Source organism: Calonectris borealis, chromosome W (assembly GCF_964195595.1).
Source record: "Calonectris borealis chromosome W, bCalBor7.hap1.2, whole genome shotgun sequence".
Lineage (NCBI taxonomy): Eukaryota > Metazoa > Chordata > Aves > Procellariiformes > Procellariidae > Calonectris > Calonectris borealis.
In genome coordinates this window covers 15,597,808-15,611,191 of record NC_134351.1, presented here as the reverse complement: position 1 = coordinate 15,611,191, position 13,384 = coordinate 15,597,808, and the positions used below count along the sequence as shown (strand labels likewise).

Here is a 13,384-nt window from a genome sequence, read left to right as displayed (position 1 = left end):
GACTCTTCTCAGTGACAGGACAAGAGGCAATGGGCACAAACTGAAATACAGGAAATTCCATCTGAGCATAAGAAAACACTTTTTTACTGTGAGGATGGTCAAACACTGCAAGAGGTCGCCCAGAGAGGTTGTACAGTGTTCATTCTTAGGGTTATTCAAAACCCAACTGGACACAGTCCTGGGCAACCTGCTCTAGGTGACCCTACTCTGAGCAGAGCAGGTGGACTAGATGATCTCCAGAGGAGCCTTCCAACCTCAACAATTCTGTGATTTCCTGTATTTTCTCAAAAAGAGGACAGAGCAATGTATGTGGAGAGGGTTGCTGCCATAAAGTCTTATTCGGTTTTATTTCAAGCGTGAAATACGGAATTGTCTTCAAGAATGAGTAACTGGTAATTTTTGAAGTGCTTTCATATAACTTATAACAAAATTTTACTTTAAACATTTTCTCTCCCTAGTGTTTTCTTAGGGAATGCAAACGTGAGTTCTTATACTATAAAGACACTGGCTTCGAAGTTAATTCAGAAAGGCAAGATAGAAAAACGCCTCCAGTTACTGAAGACTTAGAGAAGATTGCTCCCTTTGCACGGCCTTACCCGTGAAGTCTGAGAATTCATGGAAGCTCTCATCATCCACCCTGCAGGCTTCCATCAGGCTACTGAAGAGGGTGCCAATTGGATCCAAAGGGTGTCCCACCCAACCTTCAAGATTCGTTATTGAGGTTAATCCTTTGTGGAGAAGTTCTGTGACAGAAAAGATGGGGGGAGGAGGGAGGGAAAGAGAGCACATGTTAGCCCCTCAAAACAATTATAGAAGTAAAACTGATTAAAATGCTCTCAGTACAGAATTCAAAGTATTTCCAGTAGCTTCTGCTTAGAAGGAGAAAATAGTATCTTTCAGGGTGAATTCATTGCCCTTTGTGAATATGTTAAAAGAGGAAAAAAAGAAAATGGACAAAGGCCAAACATTTCTAGCACTAGCAAAGTGCATTATGGGTCAAAATTTTCAACTGCGGTATCTTTTGAAATCTCTTACTTGATACCAGTAACTCTTCTGAAAATGTCTGCTGAAAAATTATAGCAAAGACTTTTTTTTGTAAAATATTCACAACCGTTTCCTCACTCAAAAGACGCAGTACCATTTTTACATTTTAAGTGAATCTGATGGCACTGAAATAAATTAAAATATTCTAAAATGTTCCATTTTAATAAATAAAATATGAGCTTATCTTGCATCTAAATATTTATTGAAGTAATAAACTCAGGATGACAGCTCCTAAAAAAAAAGAAAAAAAAAAGTATGAAGTGTTTAAATGAGGTATACAAGAAAAAATTGTCCTTTAAGTGCATTTTTTTGTCATTCTAAAGTTTCAGTCAACAAATACCTTCGTGGATACTTTGTTTTGTAGCCCTCATCCATCAGTCAGTTACAACATGAAAAAATTGTTTAGCACAATGAATTGAAGGAAGTGTGGCTGTGGTAACAGAGGTTAGAGATTCCCCAAATCCCTTTTTTTACTAAGAGTCTTACGGCAGTAGCTCCCCTTTTACTCCAACTCCCAACTTTCTTCTCCTAGACACATACACACAACTGAACTATGAGAGATCAGATGCATTACGGGTGACCATTTAAAAATTGTATACAAGCCATTACGGATGCTCTGTTTCTCTGCCTGTTACACACTAACTTGTACCTGCCTATGCCCGCTCTCGTTCACAAAGTGCCATCTTTCTGAGTAACCATATGTATTATCACAAAGCTTTAAAAGCTTGCTTCTTGCCTATTTAAATGTGTGGAGCTACAAAGCGAAACACAGCCACACTGTTGAACTGAATGTTCAGGAGGGTGGCTTTTTTTTAAAGAATCAACTGATATGTAATATGAAAAAAAAACAAGTAAATTGTCTTACTAACAAATAGCATGTGCTAAAGACAACAGGCAGAAGCATGTAATATTACCAAAAAGGATTAATATCAGTGACTTCTTACTGACTCACTTATATTCCATTTCATCTATTGCGTCTACTTATGAGCTTCACTCGTGTCATGCCAAACAAAGGCTTCAGTCCTCCATTCATATAGACATTTAACTTTAAATCACGCAAGTGGTTCCACGGATGTCAGATCAGTCACATGAATGAAAGCTAAGTAGAAGCATGTGGTGGTTGCTGAACTGAAACCTAAAGCTGGGCTGTAGCTGCAGAATTAATCTGCTTATAGAGAAGACCAGCATATTTTACAGTATTAAAAGAATATTTTTTAAATTCCAAACATAAGAGGAAAAAAAAACCAAAAGCAGTGAGTAACAACATAGAAATGACAAACTTCTTTGTTTTGGGGTAGGATGAATCGCATTTCATACACTCCATTTTTTTATAATAGCATAATATTAGTTGACAGCTATAGAAACTGCTCACAGGGAAAGGAACTTAACAGAAGTATTGAATGTCTAGATACTGCATTAGCAACTGGGAATGAAAAGGAGCAGTACTACGACCAGCACACTTGCAGCAGACCCTTCATACCTGTCAGCAGTACATACACACGTTCACAGACTGACATAGCCCCCTCCCTTCTTACCTCCCCAGTCTGAGAAGCTGGAAAACATGCAAAGCTTTTAAGGGAACACATGTTAAGGAAAGATATATTACACGATAAAAAGACTCAGAAAAATTCTCCTAAGTAATAATACAAAGTGCTTTTAAGTTTTGTTCAAATCTAGGATCCACAATAGTGCTCCAAACTTCTTCCTTGGGTACCGTGAAATGGAAATGAAGGCACAAAGGAACTGCCAGCTAATTTTTTTTTCAGTCAGGTGTCTACCTTGTCTTCACTTCAATTTCTAAATGATCATTTCTGGGAAAACACCTGCACATACACTTGAAACATTTACACACATGACTTCACACTGGTAGTTTTGCCTACAATGCATGAGGATACACATAGTTAAGAGTAGCAACAAAGATCTAAAATAAAATTTGAATGAAAGGTGTTCTTGTAGTAGCTGAGAACATAATTCCAGTTTTTCCACGTGCATTCTTTAACCACAAAGCCATCCCTTTCTTCTTCCACTACCTCTTCAAACTTATAACAAAGTTCAGTGCAGGATTATTTTTGGTAGAATGTTCCTTCAAAAAATAGGGGTAGTGCTCAGAGGAACATCACAGAACATTTTATAAAGCCAATGTTTCAAAAATCTCATTTCCAGCGATGTGAATCCACTAAAGTTTTAAGCATCATAAGAGACTTCTGGAACAAACTGCCAAATTTGATGCAGACTTTGCCTTGCTGTTACCCTCGATGTCGACTTTAGGCTTCCACCTCAGAAATATATAGCTCTGCTAAATTATATATCAGAGGAAAAAATTATTTTAAATACCTGATGTGCCAAATGCAAAGCTCTGTTTAAAGGCCTATAAATTACACAGGATGAATATTTACACTGTGTTACCAAAAACCCTGATTGGGATAAAGGCCCCATCATGTCAGACATATTGCAGAAGGCAGAACAGAGCCCTTGCCCTGCAGAGCTCACAACCCAGCTGAAAAAAAACCTCCAACATCCAGAATGGGACATTACCACTATGATCATTTGGACCAAAGAGTTAAAGTCACCTCTTTTGCTTTAGTTTCAAAAGCAGTTTTCTCATGCAAAGTTCCAGTCCGGTGTTATTGTCACCTTGTCACGTCCTTTGCCCTTCTCTTTTCCCCACATTTACCTTTCTTCTGAGCCTGGAACATTTCCAGCTGTTTCTGCTGCTGCCTTCTTAGTGTATTAACAATAGCTATTGCTAGCCTCAGTGCTTCTCGTGGGTATCCATGAGATCGTAATGCGTCCACCCTCGCACAGGCTGTAGGAACATGTTCTAAAATGGAGAAAATAATTGAGGAATAGCAATGATTCCATGTCTGCAATGGCCTGTTTTGCTAGGTTACTCAAAAGGGCTTTTTTGTTTGTTTTCTTTGTTTTGTTTTTAAAACTGTGCAAGAGAGACTTAAAGGACTACTTCTGAGCCAGCATTTCAAGGGAGCCTCTGTTCTTTTTGCCAGGCTTTTCATTCATCTCCCCACCATCCCCCCAAAATAATGCCATAGAAACTGAACAAAGCAGCAAGTCATGGAAATGTCTTTCCGGTTTAGCCACTTACCATGCCAGAGGGGCCACCCGTGAGAGTCAAAGAGCGAGTTTTCAGTGTCGTCATGGTAACAGTAGTTGGTGTATAGGTCACTGCTGATAATGTGCTGTAAGTGGCTGTCCTGCCAGTGCAGATCGCATGCCTCTATGGCTCGAGTGAACACTGTCCGATGTGGCCTGTTCGATGAATCTGTCATTTTCACAAGTTCAGAAAGCTGCATCAGCTTTTACTCATTCATATGTGAATCAGTCATTCACAGTATTCTTGTCTTCTGCCTATTCACCAACCCCCAACTGACGACAGCCTGCCTTGCCCCCCTCCGCAAGGAGCAGCCCGCAGATGACATTTCACATCCTATTACCCAACAGCTCAGACAAAGTGTGTGCCATTCACTTTGCATTCAGAGAGAGAGATCTACAAACCAGCATGGCTAATGCTAAACAGGACTTTGCAGAGGGAACAGCTAGAGATGAAGGACATTAAACGGCACATACAGAACTCCCCTAAAAACAAACCAGAAAGTATATGGCACACAGCTACTCAAGCATCCCCAGCTTCTCTCCTTCTCAGACCCAGAGCTACTAGGATGAGGGACAGATAAACATCGCATGAAAGATTTTTAGTTGTTCTCTTTGAGAAATGACATTAACTTTGAGCACTTGTATAATTTTTTGTCATAAACATATACAAATACTGCAAAGAAAGCGAGGTACTGAGGCCATGGGACTGACATAATCCTTACTGGTCATCTTCCTATGGCAAAAGTGCTCTGTTGACATGGCACTGTGTCTATGAATGTTGAAATGCCGTGTCAGAGTTGCCACTAGCCTGCTCGGGTTGAGCTGAACATCACAAGATCCAGAAAGCAAAATACCTCTGTAGGAAGTTATATGTTGAATGAACTTCTGTCCCCAGCTAGCTGCAAGATTTAAAAATGAACCAAGTCTATTTCCTTCAGAGGTAATCTTCCAAGAAAAAGAAACAAGGAAAAACCCATCTAAGCCCAAATCTGCCACCTCCCACAAGCATTTAATTTTAACTTTATCATGATTATATGAAATATGTATCAAAATACTGAGGGTTTTGAGGATTATGAGGGTTTTTTTCCCAGGTAAATATCCTGCATCTTCCTCAGTTATTAGCAAAGTAGCAATCTTTGCTTGAAGATGACTGGAGAAGGTTTCTGTCAGATTTGATAATCACATTTTAGATTAGAAAGCATCATATCGTGTAAGAAGAGACACCTCCTCCAAGAAGGCAGTGTTGCCTCTGCACCCCCCCACACCTGTCAATGCAGACTGCACAACACAGAGCACATCCCACAGATAGCTGCTTTAGTTTCTCACACACTCAGTTTAATGCAGTTACAACAGATCTCCCTTTAAGTAAGTATCAAAGGCTTTGTAACTGCAAACAAAATAAAAACCCCAACACCAGAAGGGATATAAGATTATAGTCAAGCAAAGAAACAACAGACTTTTACATGACATACTTCAGGGACATCCAATTTTCATGCAACAAGTATTTAGAAGGACCGAGTGAAAAGTTAGAAGACCTAACTAAACACAAATACTTGCTTTGAAAACATTGCAGCCCCAGTGCAAAAAAAAAAACCCTATTTATCCTTTCTGCAAGGATAGTATTAGTGAAAATAAATTTGGCTGGTGAATCCTCAACAAGAAAGTTACTTGTCCCAGGAAAGAGTGCTGAATTCTGCAAGGCTAGAGTATATAAGATAGAGGCTATATTATATGTTGCAGTCAGTGCATAAATTTAGGCTCACCTTGGTTAGCATTTGCACCCTGAGGCAAAGCATTGGTTAAATTGGGCAGCTCGTTTCCATGGTTTCCATCTTCCCAGGGACAAACATCCACACTGTTCCATTTTTTCAGCTGTTTTAGCCAACTGGCCTTCTGCTCCAACTTGCAGTGGGGATTTAAGACTATACACATCCACAGAGCACCTGATTTAAAAAAAAATTGCTAAATTATGTTTTCTATTAAAAATGCAGCAGCCAATGACTAATTGCAAACTTCTATACTGTAACGCTTTTTCTCCCCTTGAAGACTACACTGCTTGTTTCCCAGCTATGCCTAACACCAGGCAGACTAAATTCCTGACGCAGAATCTTGGAGCTGGTGTGGCCCATCTGAAGCAGTTGAAAGACTGTATCAAGCCAACCTTCTCAATTAAAAGGCATTAAGTGGGTCTTTTGTATTAGAAAATCCATAGTTCACGATGTATGGCCCATCAGACAGGGACATCAGTCAAAAGCAAACAAGAATTCACATAAAGTGAATTACCCAAGAAGAAAGAAATAAAAAAGAAATTACCCAAGTTTTTTTACCCAATAAAAAAGAAATTACCCAAGTTTTTCTTCTAATTTTTGTACCAGAAGCAAATGTTGTTTTCTACAAACAAGAACTATGTATCTTCCAGCTTCACATTACAGGAACCAAACAAGTGCATTAGTAAGACATGTATTTTGTAAGCATATACTTCCACACTCAAAACCCAGCAGAAGTACTGCTGATCATATAACTCATTCTCAAACACATCTGGACCTCAGACATCCAGTAAACACTGGCTTTGTGCAGTCTAATAGGAATAAGATATTTTTACTGCTACTACTTCAGTAATTTGGTTACACTAGAAAATTTGTTTTACATTTTCTGTTTACAGAGCTCGAAGGGAAAGCTAATTTGCACTGACGTTTCACATATACCATCACTTTAGAACCTGCTCCCTGACACTATATAGCAGGGCAGGCATAAATACATCAGGGTCTCTAGCAACAATTTTCAAATGGAAAGATTTTTCTCTAAATCAGCTGTCTCTTCATCAGAGTGAACTTTGACAGAAGCATGAAGATATCTGAAAGTACTGTTTAGAAACAGTTCATTTGCTCATTGAGAACGTGCCTTATACACTACAACAGATTTAAAGAATATGCTATCTTCATGAACTATAAAAACTATGCAATCTTCATGACAGGCTGAAAAAAAAAAAAGAATAAAAAATGCAGCTGGTTCTTCCAAGATAATAGAATTCTCATATTCAAGTATTCTTTTGCTAACTAAGAATGCAAAATGGATACCCAGAGCACAGGCCATCACATTACATTCATTCTTAAAGTAACTCAGTATGTCAGTATGCCACAGCACAGGAGCCAGTGGAAACAGAGCTTGATCCTTAAGGTTGCAAGTCCGCTGCTATTCAGGCCAACATGGAATGGGGAACTAATATGCGGGCCCTCTCCGTAATGAAACAGGAGACCTGGTTACCTGGGATATGGAGAAGGCTGAGGTACTCAATTACTTTTTTGCCTCAGTCTTCACCAGCAAGTGCTCGAGCCTCACCGTGCAAGCTGCAGAAGGCAAAGGCGGGGACTGGGAGAATGAAGAGCCGCCCACTGCAGGAAAAGACCAGGGTCGAGACCATCTAAGGAACCTGAAGGTGCACAAGTCCATGGGACCCGATGAGATCCAGCCACGGGTCCTGAGGGAACTGGCGGATGAAGTTGCTAAGCCACTATCCATCGTATTTGAGAAGTCGTGGCAGTCCGGTGAAGTTCCCGCTGACTGGAAAAGGGGAAACATAACCCCCATTTTTAAAAAGGGGAAAAAGGAAGACCCGGGGAACTACAGGCCAGTCAGCCTCACCTCTGTGTCTGGGAAGATCATGGAACAGATCCTCCTGGAAGCTATGCTAAGGCACATGGAGGACAGGGAGGTGATTCGAGACAGCCAGCATGGCTTCATCAAGGGCAAGTCCTGCCTGACCAACCTAGTGGCCTTCTATGATGGAGTGACTACATCAGTGGACATGGGAAGGGCTACCGATGTCATCTATCTGGACCTCTGTAAGGCCTTTGACACGGTCCCCCACAACATCCTTCTCTCTAAACTGGAGAGGTATGGATTTGATGGGTGGACTGTCCGGTGGGTGAGGAATTGGCTGGATGGATGCATCCAGAGGGTAGTGGTCAATGGCTCAATGTCCAGATGGAGATCGGTGACAAGCGGTGTCCTGCACGGGTCCGTATTGGGACCAGTACTGTTTAATATCTTCATCAATGACATAGACAGTGGGATCGAGTGCACCCTCAGCAAGTTTGCAGAGGACACCAAGCTGAGTGGTGCGGTTGACACGCCTGAGGGACGGGATGCCATCCAGAGGGACCTGGACAAGCTCCAGATGTGGGCCCATGTGAACCTCATGAGGTTCAACAAGGCCAAGTGCAAGGTCCTGCACCTGGGTCGGGGCAACCCCTGGTATCAATACAGGCTGGGGGATGAAGGGATTGAGAGCAGCCCTGCCGAGAAGGACTTGGGGGCACTGGTGGATGAAAAGCTGGACATGAGCCGGCAATGTGCGCTCGCAGCCCAGAAGGCCAACCGTATCCTGGGCTGCATCAAAAGAAGCATGGCCAGCAGGTTGAGGAGGTGATTCTGCCCCTCTACTCTGCTCTGGTGAGACCCCACCTGCAGTACTGTGTCCAGCTCTGGAGTCCCCAGCACAGGAAAGACATGGACCTGTTGGAGTGGGTCCAGAGGAGGGCCACAAAAATGATCAGGGGGATGGAACACCTCTCCTATGAGGAAAGGGTGAGAGAGTTGGGGTGGTTTAGCCTGGAGAAGAGAAGGCTCTGAGGAGACCTTATTGCGGCCTTTCAGTACTTAAACGGGGCTTGTAAGAAAGAGGGGGACAGACTTTTTAGCAGGGCCTGTTGCGACAGGACAAGGGGGAATGGTTTTAGACTAAAAGAGGGTAGATTTAGACTAGATATAAGGAAGAAATTTTTTACAATGAGGGTGGTGAAACACTGGAACAGGTTGCCCAGAGGGGCGGTAGATGCCCCATCCCTGGAAACATTCAAGGTCAGGTTGGACAGAGCTCTGAGCAACCTGATCTAGTTGAAGATGTCCCTGCTCGTTGCAGGGGGTTGGACTAGATGACCTTTAAAGGTCCCTTCCAATCTAAACTATTCTATGATTCTATGAATATCAAAGAAATCTGAAAACCACAACAAAATAAGATATGGTACAGTGCAAAACACCAGAGAGACACTACACTAATGCAGATTATTACTGCACAGTAGTTAAATACAGTAGAGCACGCTGTTTTGTTGGGTTTTTTTGTTTGTGGGGTTTTTTGGGTTTTGGTTTTGGGTTTGTTTTGGTTGTGTTTTGGTTTTGTTTTGGGTGTGGGGTTTTTTTTTTTTTGTAAAGTGTCCCCAAAACTTGCCATGGGAGTGAATAAAGCCAATACTGTTTTTAAAAACTTGTTTTAAAATCAAATCATATGACTTTCTTTAGACACACTCTTCAACACGCTTTACTCCCCAGAGTCAAATTATAGAATAGAATCATAGAATAGTTTGGGTTGGAAGGGACCTTTAAAGGTCATCTAGTCCAACCCCCCTGCCATGGGCAGGGACATCTTCAACTAGATCAGGGTGCTCAGAGCCCCATCCAACCTGACCTTGAATGTTTCCAGGGATGGGGCATCTACCGCCTCTCTGGGCAACCTGTTCCAGTGTTTCACCACCCTCATTGTAAAACATTTCTTCCTTCTATCTAGTCTGAATCTACCCTCTTTTAGTTTAAAACCATTCCCCCTTGTCCTGTCGCAACAGGCCCTGCTAAAAAGTCTGTCCCATCTTTCTTATAAGCCCCCTTTAAGTACTGAAAGGCCACAATAAGGTCTCCCCGAAGCCTTCTCTTCCCCAGGCTGAATAACCCCAACTCTCTCAGCCTTTCCTCATAGGAGAGGCGTTCCATCCCCCTGATCATTTTTGTGGCCCTCCTCTGGACCCACTCCAACAGGTCCATGTCTTTACTGTGCTGAGGGCTCCAGAGCTGGATGCAGTACTCCAGGTGGGGTCTCACCAGAGCGGAGTAGAGGGGCAGAATCACCTCCTCAACCTGCTGGCCATGCTTCTTTTGATGCAGCCCAGGATACGGTTGGCCTTCTGGGCTGCGAGCGCACATTGCCGGCTCATGTCCAGCTTTTCATCCACCAGTACCCCCAAGTCCTTCTCGGCAGGGCTGCTCTCAATCCCTTCATCCCCCAGCCTGTATTGATACCAGGGGTTGCCCCGACCCAGGTGCAGGACCTTGCACTTGGCCTTGTTGAACCTCATGAGGTTCACATGGGCCCACATCTGGAGCTTGTCCAGGTCCCTCTGGATGGCATTACAACTGGTTCTTATTATTAAGCATCAATGCATTCAGCACTGCCCAAGACAAAAGGACTATATTTCTTGCAATGTACAAAACAAAACAGAAGATGGGGAATATTGGAAAGCCTTGTAGAATAGTTATCTTGGGTTTACTTATTTATTTTCAAAATCAAGTATTACTTTAGGTTACTGAGGAGTCATTGTACCTCTCAGCATCTTAAAAAAAAAAAAGCCAATTTAATACTTTGTAATCAGATTCCCAGTGTTTTCAGACTGAAGCAAAAGCAAAGTAGAATAGCTTAACCACATGTGGTAAGTATTTCAATCATCCAGCAAGGTGGAACGCACACTACTGATTACACCATGCCCCTACAAAATGAGTGGCCTTTTCTTTTTCTGCATCTCAGAAACACCACTAGAAGCAAAGGAATTCACTTGCCTTCTTCAGAAGCTCCACTATGCATGCAGTTACATCTAAGAGGCAGGAAAGGGAAGAGATACCCCAAAGTACCAAAATAATTTAAAAACTTCTTTGGTTTAAAGAGGGAGACTATGTCAAGCATAACTACGTTGTTAGCAGCGATTGTCTCAGAAATCCATGCTATTTTTATGCAAATGAAGCACAAGGACAAGTGTATTTCTAATAAACCCCACACAAACCACTTAAAATTTCAATAGATCAACTGCACCCTGCTTGAGGTGACTTCAGGGCAAGCTGCATGCACATCTGAGGTCTTGCCCAGCTTTCACGGCTGCCCAATTCCCTGCAGAAAATGGAGTGAGAGACAAAACTCCCCCACTGAGAAGAGAGGGGAACAGAAAGAGCCTCAGGCTCAGCTCCTGTAGCACTATAAAGGCTACCATCTGGGAGAAGGAAGCATAATGCTAATGACCCCACACTCTTCAGCCTATTTGGGTTTCAAGTTTTTGTGTGTATGTGTGTGATCTTCCCCCCCGCAGCGTGTGTGTGTTTGCCTGTATTCATATTTCTTCCTCCTCCTTCTCCCCAAGCGCCTTCCCCCTCCCCTGACATCTGCTCCATTCTGGCTCTTTCAATTCACTGGTTCCTGTCCTGCTCCTAGCACTGAAAAAGTCTGAGGAAAATGTTCGCTTGTGCCCAGATTTTACCACTGGGAGGAGCCCGGAGGATATTCTTCCTATTTCACTCTAATGCTGCTCAGTGGAAGCCCTCGTGAGCTGGCCCTTATATGTCACCACCAACCTGAAAGCTTACACTGGCCTCAAACAAGAGATTCTCTATTTTCTGCCTAATGGCTCCTATATGGGGAAACTGCTGATCACACTTACCCCTTACTACAGATAAGGCTTACGGAAAAATGAAGGGCAGCTACTTGTAATTAATTTGTTGGGAACTTATCTAAATCCATTTCTAGTGACTTCAGCCTGGAAACTGCTGTTCACAACAGCCTATACTCAAAAGAAGTTTCCCAAAATACATTCCTGGCATTCTCAAGTAAGTTTACCTGTTTGACTAGTTTTAATGATGTCACCAATGCCACCTGCAACATGAACAAATGTCTCATTAAATGGAAAAAAAAAAAAAAAGGAAAAAAAAACAAACAGAGAATGTGTTTGTGCTTACATATTCTGTTTTTCTAACACAGCTAACTTTTTCCTGTCTCCCTTTCCCCCAGGCACCAGATATCTTTTCATACTGGATCTCAGAAGGCTGACACATCCCCCCCCCGAACTAAACCAAAAGTAAAGTTCTGATTTGGATCCCTTGACTGTGACCCATGTCTTTCCAATATGAAGCTCCTCACAGCACAGTGGCAAAATATCACAAACCAATATGCAAATTTTTTTCCCCCAGAAGATAACTGGAAGACAAGTCATACTGTGACTGCAATTTGATATTAATTTCACAAGGGAATTAATATTAGAACTGTCATATTGCAGTGAGGAATTGCCTATTTTGGTTCAACACTAATCCTTTTGACCTGGAAAAAGCCAGCTTTGCCAAAACAGACCTTTGGTTCAAATAGTCCTCTTTTTGAAAATGCACGGTTATCATTCATCTTTAGTGTGCCTCACACCACAAAGAAATAGGTTAAATTACTGCTTTACACAATGCATGCATGCCTTGTACATACAGGGGGAACATCAGTACTTTTGTATTTCTCAGTAGACATCCATACCTCTGAATTCATGAGGGAGAAAGGAACAGCATGCCCTTTACACTGATTAGAATTTAAACATGCAAATTGAAAAACATTAAGAAGTATTCAGTCACTGTAAAAGTAGGTGTTGTAATAATTACACATCTTGTGTATGCATGAATTCATGAAGCCAAAGAAAGTGCAAGGAATGTATACAGACTCTCCCAAGAGATTAAGCATTGCTCGGTTTTCATAAATCCCATTATATTTTACTCTTGTACCAGTAAATGGGAGGGTGGTGGTGGAAACAGTTTTAGTGGGAGCTAGGACACTGAGCATGACTGAAGATCCAGCGTACAATTCTGTTTGACTGTTTGATTACAGTCTTCCCAAGAAATCTGCTTTTCCTAGAAATATTATGCTACCTTGTCAGGGCTGCTGTGTAGCTAAGTTTGGGTCAGTGTTTCCTCATTTACAATATCTGTGTAATCAGTGGCTGAAACTTGGCCTTTGCCTTGGAATTTTATGTTTAATATACTTAAGGTCAATCCATTCATTTGCAAAATTAAAATATGCAAGAAACTGATGCACGTTTGACATGTCTCTGCTCTTCCCATTAATGCACGTCTCTTTCTTAAAAAACTAAAACCCCAAAAGCTACCAGGTTAGTAACATTTGATTATTTCAAAGAAAATGGAGCCAGGTAATCAAGATTTTATTTGTGCAACAGACAAATCAGCTTCAGCACTTGCTGTACACTTGCCACTGTGCCCCGTTTGAGCCTAATCAATTCTATTACAAAAGCATCATCTTCCAGTATTGGAAGTGCCAGAATAGAAACAATAATAGGAGACAGAACCTATGACCCCTTTAAAATAGAAGTGTCAGCAAAGGATTTTAAAGTGGTTTACATCTGTTTTTTAAACACATATGCACTTTCACTGG

The 13,384-nt window shown here is 41.8% G+C and overlaps 1 protein-coding gene across 6 annotated transcripts in view; it reads right to left on the bottom strand.

Annotated features, from left to right (window-relative positions):
• The window catches only part of LOC142074834 (zinc finger SWIM domain-containing protein 6-like), a 135,741-nt gene that overhangs the window by 18,817 nt on the left and 103,540 nt on the right, over positions 1-13,384 (bottom strand). For 3 of the 6 annotated variants that reach the window (XM_075135729.1, XM_075135731.1, XM_075135735.1), the window contains 5 exons: positions 11,804-11,839; positions 5,919-6,098; positions 4,148-4,324; positions 3,719-3,865; positions 597-743 (listed from right to left, as the gene is read on the bottom strand). In XM_075135729.1, coding sequence (XP_074991830.1) covers positions 597-743; positions 3,719-3,865; positions 4,148-4,324; positions 5,919-6,098; positions 11,804-11,839 — 687 coding nt within the window. The remainder of the gene's footprint in view (positions 1-596; positions 744-3,718; positions 3,866-4,147; positions 4,325-5,918; positions 6,099-11,803; positions 11,840-13,384) is intronic. The other 3 variants (XM_075135730.1, XM_075135732.1, XM_075135733.1) reach the window with 2 other exon arrangements.